This window comes from Canis aureus, chromosome 10 (genome assembly GCF_053574225.1).
Source record: "Canis aureus isolate CA01 chromosome 10, VMU_Caureus_v.1.0, whole genome shotgun sequence".
In the NCBI taxonomy this organism is placed as follows: Eukaryota; Metazoa; Chordata; class Mammalia; order Carnivora; family Canidae; genus Canis; species Canis aureus.
This window is the reverse complement of record NC_135620.1, coordinates 57459702-57482510: the sequence shown is the minus strand read 5'-3', so window position 1 is coordinate 57482510 and position 22809 is coordinate 57459702. Positions and strand designations below refer to the sequence as shown.

The 22809-nt window shown below is 45.3% G+C and overlaps 1 protein-coding gene across 1 annotated transcript in view; it reads left to right on the top strand.

Annotated features, from left to right (window-relative positions):
- Positions 1–22809, top strand: part of GABBR2 (gamma-aminobutyric acid type B receptor subunit 2) — a 355033-nt gene that overhangs the window by 199147 nt on the left and 133077 nt on the right. Inside the window, exon 7 of the mRNA XM_077912663.1 lies at positions 11282–11518. Within this exon, the coding sequence (XP_077768789.1) occupies positions 11282–11518 (237 nt within the window). The remainder of the gene's footprint in view (positions 1–11281; positions 11519–22809) is intronic.

The window sequence follows — 22809 nt, the reverse complement described above, 5'->3', positions numbered from 1 at the left end:
AGATAAGATCATCCTGGACTGCCCGGGTAAACCCTAAATCCAATGGCGAGGGTCTTCTAAGAGAAAGTTAGAGGGAGGGGCACCTGGGTGGCTCAGCCAGCTAGGCGTCTGCTTTCTGCTCAGGTCATGAACTCAAGGTCCTAGGATGAGCCCCGTGTCAGGCTCCTTGCTCAGCGGGGAGTCTGCTTCTCCCTCTCCCTCTGCCCCACCCCCTGCTTGTGTTCTCTTTCTCTCTCCCTCTCAAATAAATGAATAAAATCTTTTAACAAAAGAGAGAAAGGCAGGGGGAGATTTGCCACATGGTGATGGTCATATGATGGCACAGACAGAAACTAGAGTGATACGTCCACAAGAAAAAGAAAGCTAGGGATTGCTGGCAGCCATCAGGAACGAGGAGAGAAGCATGGTATAGATTCTCCCTAAGAGCCCCCGGAGGGAACCAGCCCCCCGACACTTTAAATGCAGACTCCTGGCCTCCAGAACCGGGAAAGAATAAAATTCTGTTATTTCGAGCCACCCGCATTTGTGGAAGTTTGTTATGGCAGCCCTAGGAAACTAATACAGTCACCCAGAGGGTCAGGGACAGCTCCAGGACCTGAAGCCAGGACTGCTGATTCCCTACCCAGAACTCCTTCCCCCTCAAAGTCTCCCCGCAAGACTTGTGACAAGCTTAGAACAGAATGCACCCAAATCAGCCCTTTCTGTCTCAGTGGGGTCACTGCCAGTAGGTGACATAACAGAAGAGTGTGGGTCTGGTGATCAAGAGATCTGGCACAAATCCTGGTATTCCCACCAATTAATCTACCTCCACAGCTAGTCCTTCTCACCCCACCCCCACCCCAGCCTCAGTTTCCCAAATGAAAATGAGAGATTGGGACCAGCTAACTCCTGGGGTCCTTTCGCATCTACGTTCTCTGGCTCTGTGTAAATACAGTACTGGGTTCTTACAGTGAGCTGTGTGACATGGTCATAATGTTAAATCTTGGAATCCCCAGAATAAAGGTGACTCATGGCAGAGAAAGGTGCAGAATCAGACAAAACAGTGGCCCCTCTTGGACTGCGTTCTCTGAGGTTCCCCCTTCCATACACCTGTTGCCAGTCCTGCCAGCCCAACCCTTTCATGGGCGCCCAAGAGAGTTCTGGTAGGAGGAATAATAAGGTAATGGGACTCCAGAGGACATTCATCTGTCTCTTCCTCTTGGAATTTCCAGTGATGGGATAAGTGCAGACCTTCAGGCTTCCCTGAGCACATCCAGAGTTTGGTCTTCTGGAACCTCATGAGGACAGTCTCTGGGCACTGGCTTTGGCTCTACTGTCGGGCTCGTTCTCCTCACTGAGATTCCCCATTACCACTCTGCTCCCCCATAGGAACTCTTTGACATTGGTGATTTCCATTGTCAGCTTTCACTTTTCAGAGTCCTCTTAGGTTTGTTTCCATTGTGAGCATTTACCACTCTAGCCAGGTTCCTCTGGTGATGGCTCAGCCTCTCTGGACATTTTTCCCATTTTCCCACTGAGACACAGAGCTGAACCCAAGCACCAGATAGAGATGTTCACAAAACCCTGGAATCACTGGGGACCTCAGAGGTGGCCCAACCCCCCAATCAAATGCACAGGTTCATTTTTTAGAAGAGTTTTGTAATGTTTTCTGACTAGAGGCTTCTGCAACCACCCATGACTATTGATTCAAGATGGCAGAAGTGAAAGAAACACCAATCAAGTGAGTCCTCAATGTAGAGCCAATGACCTAGGAAAAATTGCATCCATCCCATTGTCACTGCCGTGTGAGCTCCCTGACAAAAAATGTAGAACTTTTAGAGAAGCTCTGGGCTCTAGAGAAGAGGAAGGGAAGGGGTCGTGGAAAAGCAGGCATACTCCCTGGAGAGGTAATCCTTCACAATGCCAATGCCTCTGCCCCCCACCTTCCCCACGAGGCTCTTGTTCCCTACTGCTGCCCTGGGAATTCAATGGGGGACAAGTAGTGTAGCAGAGGAACATGGGATCCGGAGGAAGAGTATGATAGCCCATGGAGGATCATAAGTAATAAGGGCACTCACTAGATTTGAATTTTGGCCACCACTTCCCAACTGGGAGACTCTGAAAGATGACTAGTCATCCATACCAACATCCCTGGCCCCCCAGTCTACCTCAGTAACACAACTCTGGTTTTTAAGTAGGTATGTTGCCATGCAGCTGAAAGGGACATGTAGTTAGATAAGGCCAGGATTCTAAGTCTGGCCAAGGAATATAAGTAGGAGTGTTATATGGGACTTCTGGAAGACTCCTTTAAGAAGAGAGCTTGGCCTTCTCTTCCCTTCTCCTTTCTGTTGGCTGGAATATGGATGGGATGGCTAGATCCCATCTTGGATTAAGAAGTGACCATGAGAAGGAAACCTCATTCTAGGGTAGTGTTGCATACAGATGGGAGCTGGGTCCCTGATTACACTGTGGAGCTGCCATAGCAGCCATGCCCTGCCTACACATGGACATCTTTTACATGAGAGAAAAATAAATTATCTCTAAGTCACTGATAATTATTTACTGCTATATACAGCTAAATCAGGTGACATAGTGATAGTGATACAATGACATTGGGCAAGGCATTTGACCTTTTGGAAATTGTTTTTTTTTCAATACTGGGATAATAATATCTCGTTTATAAGATTTATAAGGATTAGATAAAGTAAAGCAGAGAAAAGTATCTTATAGGGTGCCAAACACACAATAGGTGCTTGACAAATGTGCTTCTTTTCCTTTAGCACAGCAGCCTCAGAGCTGGAGAAAGGAGCAGTGAGTCAGTTTACACACACATATACACAAATCTGCCCTGGTTTGTTATTGGGATTTTACTGAATTTGTAGGTCGCTTTAGGAAAAATTGACTTACTAATAGTCTTCCAGTCCATGAATTTTGTATATCCCTACATTCACCAAGGTCATCTTGAATTTCTCTTAGAAATGTTTTATAATTTTCTGTCTGGAATTCTTGCACATACTGTGTTTGGTCTATTTCTAGGTATTTGATGTATTTTGGTGAATATATGTGCAAATTACTATTGGGTGCATACGTAGGGGTGGAATTTCTGAGTCACAGAGTATGCATATGTTCAGCTTGAGTAGACCCTGCCAAACAGACTTCTAAAGTGGTGGTACCAATTTACACACCCACCAGCAGTGATTGAGAGTTCCAGTTGGTTCACATGGTCACCAACATTTGGTATTGTCAGCTTTTTAATTTTAGCCAATCTAGTGGGTGTATAGTCGTATCTCATTTGAGTTTTAATTTACATTTCTCTGATGACTGATGAAGTTGAGTACCTTTCCGTATCTTTACTGGCCACTTTGATACCCTCTTTTACAAATTTCCTGTTCAAGTCTTTTGCCCATTTTTTTACTTGGATTCTCTGCCTGTTTCTCATTGATTTGTAGAAGTTCTTTTTAAATTTTGCACATGAATCTTTGGATGGTTATATGTATTATTTATATCTTCTCCCAGTCTTCCATTCTTGAACTTAAACTTTCACTCTCTTAATGATATACTTTGAAGAACAGAAGTTCCTAGTTTTAATGTAGTCCAGTTTGTCTTCTTTATGATTAGTATATCTGTGTTCTGTTTAAACATCTTCGCCCACCCACACTCATGGAAATATTTTCTATCTTATCTTTTAGAAGTTTTGTTTTCCCTTTCACATTTAGATATAGAATCCACAGGAAGTTGATTTTATGTATGATATGAGTTAAGATCTAGATTCATTTTCTGCCCATATGGATAACCAGTTGATTCGGGACCATTATTAAAAAGTCCATCATCCTCACCATGCTCTCCCCATGCTATGGTGTCAATTTTGTCATAAATTAATCATTGTATATAGTATAAATCTATTCCTAGACTTTTCATTCTCTTCCAGTTGCATATCCACTAACCAATATAACTGTCTCAATAACTAAAACTTTATTATAAGACCTGATACCTAGTCGTGTAATCTTTCAACTTTGTTCTTATTAAGATTTCCCTGGATATTCCTGGCAATTCCTGTTGTCATTTTTCATTTAGATTTACTCACATATCTACACTTTCCATTTCTTTTCATTCCTTCCTGCATTTCTGTTCTTCTGTTTATGACACTTTCATTCTGCCCAAAGAGCCTTTATTTTACTGGGGGTTGGCTAGAGACCAATTCTCTCAGTTTCCAATTGTCTGAAATTTTCTTTTTTCATCTTTAACTTTGAGGTGTAGAATTCTAGCTAGCCATGATTTGTATTCTAGCTTCCATTGTTTCTATTAAGTCAGCTGCTTGATTTTTTGTTGCTCTTTTGGAGGTAATGTATCTTCTTTCCTCTAGCTGCTTTTAAGATTTTATCTATGCTCTGGTCTTCAGCAGTTTTACTGGGCTATACTGACCGTGAGGTTTTCTTTGGGTTTATCTTGATTGTAATTCACAGAGTTCATGCAACTTCATGAATCTGTGAATTGAAATGTGTTTGGAGAGATTCTACCATAATATCCCTTTAAATATTTTTCTGCTTATTCTCTCTTTCCTCACATTCCAAGACAACAATTATACGTATGCTAGACATTTTCAACATATTCCATATATCTCTTAGGTTTACTTCTTATTTTCTAGCCTTTTTTTCTGTGTTTCAGTCTGAATATTTATTGCTATTTACTACTACTACTACCCTTCTAGTTCATTAACCTGCCTTCTGCTGTGTCTAATATCCTGCTCCATCCATCTTATTGAGTTAATTTCAGTTGTCCTATTTTTCATTTTTAGACTCTGCTGTTTTCTTTTTTTCCTTCATACCTTCTAGTTCTCTGGTAATATTCTGTATCTTTTCATCTATTTTTTGAACACATAAATATTCTTCTTTTATTTATTTTTTTTATAGATTTTACTTATTTATTCATGAGAAACACAGAAAGGAAAGAGAGAGAGGCAGAGACACAGACAAAGGGAGAAGCAGGCTCCATGCAAGGAGCCTGACATGGGACTCGATCCCGGGTCTCCACGATCACGCCCTGGGCTGAAGGCGGCGCTAAACCCCTGAGCCACTAGGGTTGCCCAATGTTCCTCTTTTAAAGTCATGTCTAATAACTTCAAGATTTGAATCATCTGTGGGTCTGTTTCTATTGTCTATTTTCTTCTTTCCTTTATTCTTTCCTCCTTTATTCCCTTCCTCATTTTTTGCCTGCCTGCCTGCCTGCTTTCCTTCTTCTGTCCCTCCTTTTCTCTTCTTATTATTTGGTCCTATTTCCTGATATGCCTGTTAAATTTTATTGATATAATTGGAGATGAAAAAAAAATGTAGAGGCTACAGATGGCATTATCTTTCTTCAGAGAAGATTTCTTTCTCTCCAAGAAGGCAGTTAGACTAAGAAAAGATCACCTAATCCAATCAAGAACTGAGATGATTCCAGGCATGGTTTTGGTTTTTATAAGACCCGGCCTATTTTTGGTTTGCCCTTACTCCTAGTATTTATTCTTCATTGTTATTAGCTGAAATCCTGGGGTGTTTACTGGCCTTGGGGTTCAACTTCTTTCTTCCTAATACCGTGATACTCCAAACACTTCTTAATTTCTAAAGCCACTGCTTTTTCTTGGTTTCTCAGCCTCTTGCTTTATGCAGCTTGGTTATCATGAACTATTTCAAGTGCAAAGGCCAGTCTGAATACTGGGCTTACTTTTCTGTGCTTCGTTTTTCTCCAAGACCTTGGTGTTACAAGCCTTGCTACCCTGATAGCCTTGAACTGCAGTTTTTTTTTATCTTCCCTTCCCTTTGGGATGGCTGAAAACTCTGATTCAGTGTTTTGTTTTCCTGCAACTAGCTTTCCTACTTACAAAGCATCAAATGCCCCAAGGGAGACAGCAAAGAATGCTGGACTCTTCTCAAAGCATTCTCTTCTCTTTAGCATCTTGATCCTCAAGTCCTAGATGTCCTGCTTGCTTTATGAAGCCTTTGAATAGCTATTTTTATATTTTTTTCTGCTTCTCTGAATGTTCTTCGTGGGAACTTTGGTCTGATATAAGCCATTTCATCACGATCAGAGTGGAAGTATGACCTGAGACTATTTTGCTTCAAAAGTAGAAAACAGCATGCCAGGCACAGGGCAGCATGCCACTGCCTTCAGCTCTTTGAGGGGCTGTTGTGTATAAGAGGGAACAGACATGATTACTGCAGCTCCACAAGGAGACACTGCATGCAGAATACAGGTCATAGGGAGGTGCTGGAGATGCTGTATCCAGAACACTAGTCTCCTAGACAGCAAGCACTTCTTAAGTGGAAATTCTTCCTGAAGAGAGAGTTAGCTTCTCCGCACTGAAGGATTCTAAGATGGAGCTCAGCAAGTATCTGGAAATTGCTATTGAGAAGATCCAGTAATCGGATTGTAGGAGGGACTTAATCAGTAGTAACCTATTTATATAGTCTTGAGATCTTGGGAGGTTTATAGAAATACAGATTCTTAAAAATATCCCATAGGCATACTGAATCAAAATGTAGGGCTCTGGCATCTGCATTTAACAAGGTCCCCAGGTGATCCACAAACTGGGGTATAGACACAAAGAGATTAAATACTCCCTAGTGTAGCTCCCAAGTGAGACTCTGGGATCCCCAAATCCCACAGGGGATGCCAGAGAGAAACTCTCCTAGTTTTTCCACTCTGAGGGTGACAGCTGGAGATGTGGAAGAGGATGAGTTCTTCACCCTCTGCTGTGTTCTGTCCATGAGGCTCCTCTCTCTCAGAAAGCAGGACTCTGCTTGGTTCTGCTGGAATGACAGACCCATAAGGTTTAGTCACATTGTGGGTTAGCAAGCTTGTGTGGGCTAGCCTAGGAGCCTAACCACTATTTATAACATAGTTTCTGTGGAAAAATATGTTCCAAGTTTCAACAACTGCCTTTCAAAAATATGCTGGAGCACAACCTGTCAGTAATTGGGACTATCTATATAAAGTTATTTTCTCAGAAACTTTTAGCATCTCATGATAAACCTGACCTCAGAGAATGAGTAATTAATCAGCCTTCAGTGTCAGCTCTACAATGGAAGAAATTCTTCTGCCCTGAATAATCGGAGGCCGGCTTGAAGAGCAACTACTACTTTTTCTCAGACAATTTGTGAGAGTGTTTCTTCCTGCTGTCATTGTTTTGCCCAAGGGAGATTGGTGCTGGCTTCACCTGGGAAGTGATGAATGGCCTGGGATATAATGTGGTAGCAATGTCTTCAACTCGGTGCTTGCTAAGACAGTGACAATGAGGTCACCTTTCCGGGCTTAGTTACACCTGTCCCATTCCAAGGACTCTTCCCACAGAAATGAGGTCAGCAGCCATATTTCCAGTGTTCTTCACTTGAGGGATGAAGGACAGTGTTGTGAGATAGAAAGATATGGATTTGTAAGTACATATGTAAAAAGTGCACACAGGGGCTTGTGTTTGCTCCAAGCTCAAGTTGAATAAATGATATGATTTTGTGCCCCCTGCTGTCTCCACAAAAAAATGACCCCAATAAACAACATTAAGGAAGTTAAAAAATTATACTCATTTATCCCTTGGTGAGAGCACACTGAGAATGTTCGCCTCAGGTCTGGACTCCTGACTTTAAAAGGGTCATAGAAACCTTGAAGGATGACCCAGGGGCATTTTCTGGTAGGGAAGAGGTCTGGAAACATCATCTGAATATAATTATTAGATTGAACAAACAGGACTCAAATATAGACACCACCAGCCCCGGATGCCTTTGTATCCATCTGAGCAAGTTCACAGGATCAAAATCCAAGAGATAAGTCAGAGGGGCCTCATGACTTTGATGCTTAAAGCAATTAGAAAAAACAAATCCAATTTATAATTTATAATACTTTTAACATAGCCAGTAGCTAAATTAATAACCAGAATTAGACCCAAATCATATTTAAAAATCAAAGAAAATATATAGCCAAATAGTAAAGGATGGAATAATAACAAGAATGCATTTAAACAAAACATTAAAAGGTGTGACTATCACCATAGCAATATTGAATAAAAAATAAATGCACCTAAAAAAAAAAAAAAAAAAAGAAAGAAATGCACCTAAGAAGTAAAAATTGCCTATTGGTATTTGAAAGGAGCTCACTCTAATGGGTAGTCAGAAAGCTGCACATCAAAATTAAAAGAGGATATGCTCTTTTACTTACCCTAATAAACTGCTGGTTTTTAAAATTGTGAAATTCATTGTTGTCAAAGATGCAGAGAAATGGGTACTTTCATACCCAGTGGGATTTTAATTTCTCATATTTGGGGAGAATATTCTGGCTGAAGTATGGGTGAATCGTGTTTAAGTTTGTTATACTCTTTGCCTCAGCAATTATACTTCTGGGAATTTATTCTGAAAATATAAGTACCAGTATGTGTTCAGAAAGTTTAGATACAAGGATGCTCTTCGCATCCAAATTCGAGACATCCTAACTGCCCAATAATTGGGGATTGGTTAAGGAAGTAAGGTAGGGCCTGCACGCTCTGGAGGACCGTTGACCCCTGCCAGCACAGATGTCGGCACAATCTTGGCTCTTCGGGGCGTCCTGGGTTAGCAGCCACACCAGCCGCGCTGGGTGGCTGGATTGGGCGAGCCACCTTTACTGTTAGTAACAGTGGGTAGCATACTATATCCTGGACACCAGACTGGGTGCCTTGCATGCTTCATGTCACTGAATCCTCATGACCACCCAGCAAGAGAGGACATAGAAACCTGCAGGAGAGGGGACTTCGCCCCAGGTCACAGCAAACCCAGAGCCAGAGATGGAGGGCAGGGCTGCCTGCTTCCAAATCCTCTGTCCTGACTACTGTGCCAGGGTCCTACCTATGTTGCCAAGAGGAAACTTCTAGATCACCTGATCCCACTTTCTCATTTTTCAAATGGAGACATTGAGGATTATCAAGGATCTCTGTAGGTATTGCCATGGGTGATCAAGACAGAAAACATCTTGACCCCACAGAGCTTAATTCTAGCTGTTGAGGCATAGGGAGCAGGGAAGAAGGGAGGGCTGGAACAGACAAGAGGCAAATGATCACATAAGTAGAACCATTACTGGATATGAAAAGGGCAGTAAAGAAGATCAAACCAGTGGATGGAGAATGAGGGGTGTTTAGAAAGGGTGTGTCAGGGAAGCCACCCCTGTGAAGTGACAAGTGTTGACGTCTGAATGCTGAGAATATCATACAAAGAGCTGGGGAAGCTTTCTGGCAGAGGAAACAGCTGGTGCAAGAGCCCTGAGGTGCCAACCAACTTGATGTGATCAAAGGACCCAAGAGGTCTAAGTTAGAGAGTGTGCCTCATTATGGGCCCTTCAGCCCTTGTGCTCCGTGAAGAGGAGTAAAAGGGTGGAGGGCAGAAAGCAGGCCCCACGGGAGCACATGAGGGTGGAGGGCTTGAGGGGGGCGTGAGGAGCAGCTCAAGGCTCTGGGCCAGGCTGGACATAGAAACGGTGCTGCCTCCTGGAAGAACCCTTGGATTTGAGGAGCTCCTGCTGTGTGTTTTGAGTGATGAACAAATGTGATGGCTGGACATGACGCATTTCCAAGGAAAACTGTCAACAGGAATGAGACCTGAGTCATCCAGTGGGAGCTGAAGCAAAAAAGGAGGGGGTGCTATTGCTGGGCCATCAGCATTCCTATGTGGTCAGGCGAAAAGCCTCTCCTAGAGTCCACAATTATACTTCTGGGAGGCCCTTGGCTGTCCCCAGGCACGAGTGAGTGTGACCCTGTCCTGCTAACACCTTGAACCATGGGCAACAGACTCACTCGGGCTCCAGCCATGAGACCCAGCCCTTGAGGGCTCAGCTTCACCACCCTCATTGGACACCAGACGTGGCCCCAAACAATTGGGGGTGGTTTGCAAAAAGCAATTATGCCCTCAAAAGTCAAAAATTAAAGACGTAACAGAGATGGAATGGGACCAGTGTAGCTACACACACATACACACACACACACACACACGCACACACGCACACAAGCTGTGTAACCTTGGGCAAGTCTCTGGACCTCTCTGTGCCTCAGGCTGCAGGTGGGGGGGAGCATGTGTGACCAACTCTAAGAGCCCTTCCCAGTATAAACTGACAATGGTTTCTATATGTGATTTGTCCCCAAAGAGGGTTTTTCCAAAGACTTAGCTATAGGCTGATGACGTTTCTGACAGAGGAGTTCAGAAGTGACTTGAGAGGCCCATGGGAAGGTTAAGGGTGATGAGTTCTCCTGGGGTGGTATCCATTTGAATGTGTAAGCCTCAGCAATTGGAGTAAAAAGGTTTTCATTACTTTGTGGCCACAATCAGAATGTTAATATTACCAATGAAGTTCTTTTGTGAAATTCAGTTCAACAGGAGAAAAAACTTCTTTTTACAAAATGCTGAATTATTCACAGACCTTGCTTTATTACAGAAGAGGAAAGAAGAGGGAAACAGTATAGGGTCAGAACAGCCCTTACATCTGGGCACCTGGGACCAGCCCTAGGCCCCATGCTCTAGGAAGGCCTCACTCAGGCTCCACAGGGCTCAGAATCCACAAGGCCACTGGGTCATGCCCCCCACCCCTGAGCTTGCACCCCCTCCCTCCTAAGAACTGGAACCACTTCCAGGGCCAGGGAGCTTCTTACCAGGGTCTGCACTCTTGAGATTGGGCTGTACCTCTGGGGTTGTTAAAGGTCTATGATGCTGGAAGGGGAGGAGGTGTGGACTGAGCTGGGCTACAGAGGTGTGCCCCACCGCAAAGCCAGCTCCCTCTATGCCTCTATCTCCAGCCTGAAGCTCCAAGGAGCCCCAAAATTCTGTATTCAAACTTGCCCTTCCAGATCATTAGGAAGGTATATTTATTATGATGGGGAGGCAAAAATATTTTACCGGGCGGTTTATTGGCTTGTCTATAATGTAAATATTTAGACATATGGAATGTGGTCCTCCACTGGTACTGTAGCTCCAAATCCTGCAAATATCAGAGGGAGGCCTAGTTAGGGTGCATTATTCCTTCACCTTAGCCTTCCTAGACAGCCAGGGTGCAAGTCTCAGCTTTGCCACTCACCAGCCATGTGATCCTGGGCAAGTCAACTTTCCTAAATCAATGTTCTCATCTGGAAAATGGAGACAATAACGGTACCTCACTGTATGAGGTCACTGTGTGGATTAAATGAGATAATGCCCATAAAGAGCCGGGCACCGTGCCTGACTCACTGTAAGCATCGGAGAGTGTTAGTTCTTGGCACCATGTGCCTGATGTCTCTGCCGGCTATAACCTGGTGTCCCCCCATCCCCCTGTTTTACAGACTCCACAGCAGTATGAGAGAGAGTACAACAACAAGCGGTCGGGCGTGGGGCCCAGCAAGTTCCATGGGTACGCCTACGATGGCATCTGGGTCATCGCCAAGACGCTGCAGAGGGCCATGGAGACACTGCACGCCAGCAGTCGGCACCAGCGGATCCAGGATTTCAACTACACGGACCACACGCTGGGCAGGATCATCCTCAATGCCATGAATGAGACCAACTTCTTCGGGGTCACGGTCAGTCCCATGGCCCAGACTCCCCTTTCCTTCGGGCCCCTTGGTGATGTACAAGGCAACGTGGGCTGAGTCACACACCCTTTGATACTAGATCCATTTTCTCCAGTCATTGAGATAACTTCCTGTGGGTTGTAGGATTGCGGGGCTGCCAAAATGAGGGACAGGTTCAGGGATACTCTGACACGCTGGGGAAATGCTTCTCTGCGGCTCATGGACTGCAAAGGGCACAGTGAGCTGACTGTTCACAGAGCAGTTGAAATTCACCAGCTGGGGGATGGGGGCAGCAAGAGGCCTGGACCCAAAGTCAGGTTCAAATCCTGGGTCTTTCAAGGTACCTTCTCCAAACCATAGAGTTTTCATTCCCAACATGGAAATAGTACCTATTATAAAGGTATAAAGATTGACCATTACAAAGTAAAAACTGCTAATATTTGTTGAGCAGGCTACTTGCTCTGAGCCTTGAGAGATGAGGATAATAACATAGGACTTGCAAAGAAGTTGGGAAAAGCGTTGATAATAATTGTTAACATTTCCTTAATGACTATTATGTGCTACATACTTCGCTAAGCACTTCATGTAGGTTGGCTATAAGAATGTATGCCCAACGCTAGGCCCAGAGTAGGCTCTCAATACATGCTAGGATTGCTGGTGTTAATAATGATCCCGTTGCATCCGTATGCCATCCGCAGGAAGTAGATGCTGTTATTATCACTATTAGAGGTGAGGAGCCTGGAGCTCAGAGCATTTACATTCTCCAGCCAATCAGAGGTAGAACTGGGATTTGAACTTGCGTCTAGCTCTTAAATGCTGCATTACACTACCTTCTGGTATTGGACGTAAGTGGCAGTTATATCTCGTGATGATGTGTTCGTCACTGACTCTGCTTCAGAATATAAGGAAAATTTGCCTAAAACATGGATTGAAATGGCTAAAATCCTGTCTTGTGTTCTAATTTAAAGAGTCAAGAGAAGTTAGTCTGTCTTGAGGTATTAAGAGTTGTAGACAAGATGAGTCGATTGGTGCATTTCTTAAATGTTCACACTTCCTTTGTGTGCGCACACTCAGGCTTGCCGGTGGTTGGTCTGGTGGGCGGGGGCTGGTGCAGGTGAGGGTGTCGACAATGATGTGGATGCTGAGGTAGGTAAGATGGGCTCCCTGTCCTGGATCCTGTGGTCCAAATGAGGAGGCGAGAGCTGGACACCGATGATCATAAAAATTAAAAGGGCCCAGCACCATGGGAGAGAGCGTATAAGCCCAGAGGGGTGTCTGTGACCATGGATGAAAAAGGGAGCTTTTTGGCAGAGATAGCATTGTGCAGTGCCTTAGACATGCAGAGTGGGGGCCGGCAGTCTGGCCAGATGGAGCGTGGTGAGCGAGGGAGATATGCGTGAGTGTGTGCAGGGACAATTACTTTGTCGGGATAATTGGAAAGGAGGAGGATGAGGCTGGGAAGGTAAGTTGGGGCCCACTCCTGAAGGAACAAGCGAAGGAGGCTGGCCTTCATTTTACAGACTACCTATTCTCAAAAGTGCTGGGTAGAAATGCACACTCCCCAGCCCGACCCCCCAGGACTCACAGACCCTCCAGGCGGTGCTAATGTGCTGGAGTTTGAGCGCAGCTGCTCCGGGTGGTGGGCAGCGGCTGAGGCTTCCTGAAAAGAAGTGGATCTCCAAAATCTCAGACCAGAGCCACTCTTAACCAGACAGTTCTTGGCCTCTGCTCCCACAGTTCAGATGCAAAGCCTCTGAATAGTTAGGGGCAATACCCCTGCTTATGGTGCAGCTTGGATTCAGACAATAAACAGCTTTCAAAAATTTGGTTTCCAAAAAAATGTTTTTGATCCTCAGAACCTCTTATAAAATCTCATGTGGTGCTGGTATATAACACAGATTGGAGAGAAGCTTCTCGGTTGAAAGGAGGAGCAGCCCAGGGCCCTACCTGTTCAGCCACTCACCCGCAGCCCCTGGGCCGCCCCCCAACCCCCTGCCCTCACTCCAACCCCGCAGAATGGCCCCACCAGGACCCCAGAGGTCCTCCCTCTTCTACACAGACTGAGCCTTGCAGAGGGTGAGACTCGCCTGTTCCACACCAGGAGCACTGTGGGCAGAGCAATCTCCAAACGTGGCTACACTTCCTCAGGTCGTCCTGCCACGCTTTGCTTCTTATTTAATGGAAGGAATCCACAGTATCTCCAGCCCAAACAGCTGGATAGAGAGCTACAGAATCTAGGAAGCCTTCTGTGTCCCTCCTCATCCTAGCACTCGGCATTTTGCCCAGATGCCTGATGTATCTTGGTTGGAGATCATTTATAACCACTCTCAAGGGCTCCTTTTCATCTAAGCCAAATAATACGTAATCTCCACTTGATGAGCAATTAGATAAAACTGCCCGGACACTTTACACAACTTGAAGAGGAGTTTCTTTCTCATGAGAAATTTCTTGACACGTATTTATGCCCTCCCCGGTTTATAATAATTCAGCGGATGTCAGGATTCAAGGTGCTCTTCACAATCCTCAGATTCAACCCCCTGATGTTGTAGATGAGTATCTGAGGTCCGGAGAGGGCGCTTGCAAAGTCACACAGAGGGACGGTTTGGCAGAGCCAGGATGGTGTGGCTCATTGGGCCCTGTCCCTGCCACAGCAGGTGCACCACTTTTCTCATTGTGCACATTCCCCTTTACTGAAGAAAGGGATTAGGATAATGAAAGAATTCTACACTTTTCCCCCCTTCCTCCTAATCTCCTTTGTCACATATTAATATGTGCTTGTCACTGGGCTGTAGACAGGTTTCATTAAAATTGTCTTCTGATCAGAGAAGAAAGGACATCTTCTGACAAAATAAAAAGTGTCTCTGTGGTCCAAGGAGACCACAGAAGGCCAAGTTCAGCCATAAATAAAGAGTTGGAAAGGAAAGGAACAGGAGGCAGAAATAAATTGAAGCATTTTCTATTTGCTAAAGGGTTTTCATTATACGGCACACATGGTGTCCATTTTTCCACTCTCAGGCAGGCACTTTATTCTGGGTCACCCTCATTCAGCATGTTTACTATACGGAAAATCGTTTAAACACATTAAATTAATTATATCCGTGACTCAATTTCAATTGATTCAGTGTGCACACTCTCGTCTGGAAGCCAGGCCTGTGGTTCCTGGTTGGCATGTTAAAGAAGAGATTTCTTCCACGCATCCTAGATTGGGGACTCCGGCTTCAGCTTGGGCCCAGTTCTGTTTTATCTTCTTAGGAGCTCCTCCCAGGTACCCTTCTCAGGGAACACTGATATAGATTCTGTATCCCCCTACCTTGCACACCTGATGTCCTGGGCGGGGAGGAGGGGGGGTCTTGCCTCCCTCTGCTTCCCTGAGGGTGCTCTTCTGATTTTTGGCCCTGTTATTAACCTCTTACCTCTCTATGGTCTGCAAATCTCAAAATGCTTTCCCACGTGGACATACCCTCTTCTGCCAAACGTGTGAACAGAAACTCAGGCTGGAGTTGGTGATTTAAGGTATCACAAGCCCAGAGCATTCTGAGAATCCCAGCTCTGCAGGTTTTGTCTAGGGCAACATTCCTAAACTTCTATATGTATAAGGTGCTCCCAGGGAACTTTGTTAAAAATTCCAATTTCTCAGCCCTACCTAGAACTTCTGATCCAATGGCATTATGATAGGGCCAAGGAATTCACATTATTAACAAGTAGTCCTGGTGATTCTCAAATAGTAACCCTGAGAATTGCTTGGGCTCTGATGGGCACGAGCACATGTGTAGACGTATGCACGCATGCACACATGTATACATGCACACATGTGTACAGGCACACACTTTTTGATTTTAGACCTGACAAATGTATTTGTTCCTACATTTATTCACTCCTTTAGTAGCCTCTGGGCTGGGTACTGGGATCTGGAAGCATAGAAAGGAATAATGTGTGGTCCCTCCCTGAAGAACTCCCTGCCCAGTGAGGGATATAGACAAGTAGATGAATAATTGTTGGTCACTATCCAAGGTCTGGCCAAAACCCTTGGAGGGAGGATTCCATTCACCTTATGGGAGTAAAGACCAGGGAGCTGTCCTCAATTTTCCTGCACGTCAGTAAACGAAACCCCATGTGTGGATAATTGCAAGGTGCCCCTGCTGTGCGTTCTCACCTGTGCCATGTGTTGGGTAGCAAGGATGCAATGCCAGGCTCCTCAATGCCCAGGACTGATGGTGATATACTATGATTTAACAGACTCCTCAAATTAGGTGTTTTTACCAAGGATACACTAAATTCATCGACAGGCTTATATCCATAACACTTCAAAACATGCTTGGGAACATGTGCTAAGTATCCAGGTAAAAAATCAAAGCCTTCATTTGCTTTGGGTGATCACTTTTTTAAAAAAGATTTTATGTATTTATCTGAGAGAAGGAAAAAGAGCATGACCAGGGGAAGGAGCAGAAGGAGAAGCAGACTCCCTGCTGAGCAGGAAGCCTGATGTGGGGCTGGATCCTAAGATCGTGACCTGAGCTGAAGGGAGATACTTAACCAACTGAGCCACCTAGGCGCCCCAGGTGATCACTTTAATTTTTTCCAGTTTCCAATCTCTTTAAACAAGGATGACATACCAGATCTCAAGTGGACAAATCCTTTGGGCATGTCACACCGAGATTCGATGGCTCTAACTTTCAGTATACCCCCTTTAGCAAATATTCCTTCATATTTGTCTCTTAAGATGACACCATATTTACTTCATAGTGCCTAGGATGGAAGCTAAATTAATATCTCATTTTACTCTATTATGAAAACATAATACATGTAACATTTTTCCTGGAAAGTTACTCAGGGCATGTACCAGGTTTGCATGGGGGCTATGAGGCTTCCAAGAGCGTTCAGCTATGGAGAAATTGAAAGAAGCTCCTGGGGAATATCTTTGATTGTAAGAAGAGGGCCCATTCTTTTTAAACTATTTCCTGTGATTGCCTCCTCACTCCCCGTGGACGGATCTAATGTAGAAACGATTCAAAGTTCCTCCAAATAATAGCCCCATTCTTCATTGTCTGCCCAGCCTCTCAACCAGCTGTGAGTCTGGACATCTCGGTGTAACATCTGTCGGGGGAGACCAGCAGCCTCAGGTTCAGGCATGTCACCTCTAATGGCAGTTATCTCTAATTGATCACATCGAGGAGGTGACGAAGAACTGCAGATGGTGATTTGCAGAGTTTATTGATCTATTTGCCTTTGTTGTTGGAAAACAGGAATCCAGCTTTTGCTGCTGGTGTGTCCCTGAAACTTCAAATCGTTATGCAAGATTTGTTTAAAAAAAATATATATATATATAGGGATCCCTGGGTGGCGCAGCGGTTTGGCACCTGCCTTTGGCCCAGGGCATGATCCTGGAGACCCGGGATCGAATCCCACATCGGGCTCCCGGTGTATGGAGCCTGCTTCTCCCTCTACCTGTGTCTCTGCCTCTCTCTCTCTCTGTGACTATCATAAGTAAATAAAATAAATAAAAAAAAAATAAATAAATCTTTAAAAAAAAAATATATATATATATATAGTCTCCACTAAGATTCAGATACAACCACTGTGCTCCCCCTACCAACATCTTACCTGGAAAGAGGGCATCACAGAGTAAACTCGGTTCAGTTGGAATTCCAATGACTGCAGGTACTTGGAAGCAGGTAGTTAGGGCAAGCCAGTGAGATCCTCATCCCAGGGAAATGTTAGCTGAAACCCCATTCTATGTCACATACACTGCTGCCTTGTCCTACTGGGATGCTGAAGTCGTGCAGTTGAGTTTTTATTCAAATAGGAAACTTCACACCACACACACACACACACACACACACACACACTCACACACTCCCATGAATTAACCATCACCTTGCTAGAGTTGTCCCATCTTTGCTGCCTGTCCAATCTTTTGGACTCCTGGTTTTATTCTCTAACACAGGTTAACCTACAGGCTTTGTACCAGCCACCCATTTGATATTTATATCTCGTATCAGCATTTAAGGTTGAATTTGAGTGAGATAAGAAACAGAGCACTGGGAAGGCTACCCAGAAGTAGAGAAAACTCTCCCAGTCCTGGCTTTGACCTCCTTCTGGGACTGGTCATTCGCCAGTCATGATTCCCCTGGACTATCAGGATTCTGGCTGTTTCTGGATTTTGTACTCGAGGCTATCACTAGGAACCTGTCAGAAGCTCTGCAACAGTCTGACTGATGTGTCTACTGTGCGTCCTAGAAAATGGGACTTGTCCCAGTGACCTCGTGCTAGCTCCCGACACCACTCAGGCTTTCCTATTTTAAGGCTTCCCTTTCATGAGCCTCTCTGGGCTGTTCCCAACCCGCCAAGGACTTCTCCTGCACCCCACCTGTCTCCACCCCATCCCAGACTCCTGGGAGTTCCAGGGGAAGTAATCATACACAAACTTAATTTTTTAAAATTTATTTATGATAGTTACACAGAGAGAGAGAGAGGCAGAGACACAGGCAGAGGGAGAAGCAGGCTCCATGCACCGGGAGCCCGACGTGGGATTCGATCCCGGTCTCCAGGATCGCGCCCTGGGCCAAAGGCAGGCGCCAAACCGCTGCGCCACCCAGGGATCCCCATACACAAACTTAAAACGGAGAAGCTGGTCTGAGAACCTGGCTAATGCCCCCTCCTCCTCTTAAACTCAGGTAAAATGCACCATGGCCTGGGGCATGGCAGTGATGAACTATAGCAGGAAATGTGAATTTGTAAAGTCAGACAAAAGGAGGCCACAGTCCACTGCTTAAAGCCTACTGACCTCAAGGAAATTATTTACCTTTCATCTATGGAGGGAAATATAACCTACTTCATAGGGTTGAGATGGTAAGTAATGATGGTGTTTAGCTCCCCAAACCGCATCATCGTTATTTCTATTATTATGACTACCGCTGTCACCATGGTGACTTTTCAAAAAACAGAGTTTCTTTGGATCTAATCAAGCAGTATTCAAAATCAAGTCTAGCAAAACAGTCGTTCCGTGCCTACTAAGTGCCAGTCTGTTTCACATATACTATCTCATTTAATTGTCTCAATAATTAGCAAATTGATTAACTTGTTTACAGGTTGTAGGGGTTTGATATCAAAATAGCATGGAGTAAACCCTGCCTGTAAGCAAGAACACTTTGCGAGTTTTCCACATTTTGCAATTTGATACTCGCCTTAAAAGTGGAAGGCTTTTGCTCACAGACCCCCCTTCTGTTCTTCCCTTTAGTTTGGCTCAAATTCCTGTGGCCCTGAGAATTAGCACTCAGCACTGCACGAAAACTAGCTACAGCAAATGCTGCTGGTCCCAGCCAGATCTCCTGGGATCTCTTTTAGGGGTTTGGTCGGGTCTGCCCAACACCTAGCTGTGCAGGTGTCCCTGCTGATGGCTCACACCTTGGGTGAATGGAGTCTCCCAGCCTGGAGGTGCCTGGGACCTATACCCTAGCCCAGTGGCCCACAGTGGATGACTGGCTGGTGTGACGGTACAACACCAGTGCCATTCACGCTCCAGAGCTCCCTGCAGGATTAGGATGAGGCTGCCCCTCACCTGAAACCACATTCTAGCTTGGCCTCCTCTCCCTCCTCTCTCCAAGCTTCTCCTGAGAACATGTCTTTAAAAAATCACTTGCACATGATTCCCTGTCCTGGGCTCTGCTTCTGGAGGACCCAGTTGAAGACACTCATGTGTCTTTCTGGGAAATTTAAACATCCTCAAGAGGGAATTTTTACTGTAACCTAATTGTCATCTGTGCATCAAGTTTAGCAGCAACCCTCCCCCGTCGCCTCCCTCACACCAGGTAGAGGGTTCTGGACTCTTCTCCCTTATACTCACACTTTGATCCTGTTCCTGCCTGTTGCAGTCAGCCTGCAGCAGAGCCATACTTGCCTCCTCTGATGAATTAGCAGCTCCCAGATTTGCAGGGACCACAGCTTTTCATGCCTCTGGTCGCACAGTTCTGCACCTAGCACTTTACACCTGGTAGAAGCTAACCTTGAGTTTGTTGGATGGAGTCCACACACGATTGAGAAATTCAGTCACACTCTCCCACTCTGCTGCCTTCCAGGCTTCTAGAAACTAAAAAGACTTTTTCTGCCCAATAAATAATCAGAACCGACAAGAGAAGTATTAACAGGATCTATAGTTGTTGAATCTGCTAATAACGATCCCCTAATTCTTGCTGTGATGGCTGACATCACTGTTTCGCACAGCTTGTGGAAATCATCCCAGCATGTATGTGTGGGGCTGGGGACAGGGGCTCCTGCCGCATCCTTCCCTTCCCGAGGTAGGAAAGAAACCCGCCCTCTGTCCCCCTCCCCTGTCTCTCCCATCAGTGTCTCTCTAGGGCTCAAGTCCTAGGGCCTGAGGGGGAGATGGGGGCTGCTGATGGGCCCTTTGTGACTTTAGACTGTCAGGGGTAGTTCCTAGAGGTAATTGCTAGTAATAAACAACTATAATAATAATAATCACTGTGTGACTGCCCTTGTGCACAGAGTACATTTATAGTCTCTGTATCCTTCATTCCTCAATGCAATTACATTTATTAACATAATGCTAATAATAGCTATCAATTAATGAGCTCCTACTGCATCCCAGGCTGAACCCTAAGCAGTGTACCCATGTTATTGAATGTGATGCTCAGAACAGCCTCCAGGGTGGGGGATGAGTAACTCCTGAGCCTGGAAGCCACCTGCTCCCAGTGAGCTGTGTCCAGCTCTCTCACCTGTGTCCCATCTCTACCCACGTGTCACCTTGTCAGGGAGGCCTCGCCGACACCCTGTTTAAATTCACAGTTCCCAGGACACCTGGGTGGATCAGTGGTTGAGCATCTGTCTTTGGCTCGGGGCATGACCCTGGAGTTCCAGGATCGAGTCCTACATTGGGCTCCCTGCATGGAGCCTGCTTCTCCCTCTGCCTGTGTCTCTGCCTCTGTGTGTGTGTGTGTGTGTGTGTGTGTGTGTGTCTCATGGATAAATAAATAAAATCTTTAAAATAAAATAAAATAAAATCACAGTTTCCACCCTATCATTCTGCCTCTCCACAGTTATCCCCATCTGATGTCCCCCCACCCCCACTAAGACTTAGAGCTGGGTGCCCAGGACTTACTAGGTGCCTGATAAATCTTTGTTTAATGAATGCAGGATTTGGGTCATTAATGACCATGTCATAGATTTAAAAAAAAAAAAAAAAAAAAACAGGCTAAGCAGAGATAAATGATGTACCCAGCATCCTCCAGGTAGCAAGTGACAAGAGTTTATTCAAAACTGGCTCATGTGGCTAACTCAGAAGCCCAAGTTCTGGGCCATTTGGGTGTCCCCTAATTCAGCCAGCATTGCTAGCACTGCCTATAAGCCAGAGCTGGGCCAGGCAGAAGGAACAATCTGGAAGGTTTGCCATCGCTGCCCCCCACCCCGCCCCCAAGGAATTTGCTGTCTGAACAACCTGGTGAGATGCATAGGAGGGAAGCAGGAACCACTCCCTCCCCAAATTAACAGTGGAAGATGTGTGGGCTCTCCACCAGCACTTGAGTTCTTTATGTGTCCATCTGCCCTTTCCCAGGGGACAGTGAGCCTGGGAGTCCCTTGACTGGGACTGGGGCCCATAATTCTCTCTGTACCTCCAGTGCCATGTATAATACTGGCTCTTAGTCCTTGAAACACATGTTTGTTGATTGAATGAGTGAGTGGTGAATCGTAGCTCAGAGCGGCAGTGGCTTGCTGGGCTCCCACGGTGTTACTGGTGAGCTCATTCAGAATCACATCCTAGTTCTTCTGATTCTAAAGGCAGGTGTCTCCAAATCTAGTGTTCCTAGGCACCGCTTGGCTGCCCTCCCCCCACCCCCGTTTCTTTAAACACAATTACAAATGACTGCAGATAACGTACAGCACAGGAAAGAAACCTACTCCTTCTGCTGTCAGATAAATTTGAAAGATCAAAATAATGTGGTTTAGCAATTTGTTTCAATTGATGCCTAGCCTTCCAAAGCTTGCAAGTTTGACTTCCTCTAGTCGGGATAAAAAATAGCTGTTTCCTTATGAAAAGCAGTGTGGGGGAGTGTATCTTCTTAGGAGAGCTTCAACAGAAGCCCTACGTACAGACACTATCCAGGTCTCTGTAAGAAACAAAGGAAGGAGCCAGTGACAAGGTGGTCATAGTAACAATTACTGTAATGACAAATGTCATGATAATCGGAATGGCTGTGATTTTGAACGCTCACTATATGCTGGGTGCTGTGCTAAGCTCTTAAATGCATTATCTCACTTGATACTTGTAATAACCTGGTTATGGATTGAATTGTGTCCCCCTGAAGATCCATACTTGAACTCCTAAACCAAAGTACCTCAGAATGTGACCTTAATTGGACATAGGGCCACTGAAGATATAATTAGTTAAGATGAGGTCCTCCTGGAATGGGGTAATCCAATATAACTAGCGTCCTTATAGAAAGGGGGAAATTGGAGACAGACACGCACACAGAGAGAACGGCACGTACAGATGAAGGCAGAGAAGGGCTGATGCTTCCACGAGCCGAGGAACACCAATGATTGCCAGCAAACCACCAGATGCTGGGCAAGAGGTGCAGAACCCACTCTCCCCCGCAGCCCTCAGAAGGAACCAGCCCTGCCGACACCTTGATCTTGGACCATTAGCCTCCAGAGCCATGAAACGTTAAATTTTAGTTGTTTCAACCACCCAGGTTGTGATATTTTGTTAAAGCAGCCCCTAGCGAATGAATCCAGCCCCAAAGAATGGAGACTGTTGTGACCAGCATTTGGCAGGTGAGAAAACTGTGAGGTTGAATAATTTACCCAAGGTTGGACACAGGACACAGGCTGGCTTACTTTCGACCCTCATGGTTAACCATTACCCTACACCTATACAAGCTGTCCTCCTTTAGGGGGCAAAAGAATCCCAGCCAGGGAAGGACAGAGCTGAGAGGAGTCAGTGAGACTGGCTCTTCTCACCACCCACTGTCCAGGTAGGGAATCTGTGGCCCCCCTGAGAGGCGAGGCTGGAGCCAGGCCATCCCCACCCCCTCATCTCTAGGAGGGCAACTCCCTGACGGCTGGTTTCTACCACCCCGGGGAAAGTTCTATGCCTCTTGGTTTGGCCAGCCAGTCCCTGAAAGCAGCTCCTTACATTTTACTCACTTCTTCCCTGACTGGGGGAGCAAGGGTATTAGAACCCCATGTTCCATCATCTTCTCATTTGTGTATTTAAAAATCACATGTACGTTTCCTTTCCAGACTACGAAGATAACACATGATTAGAAGGAAAATGTAAAAAATAC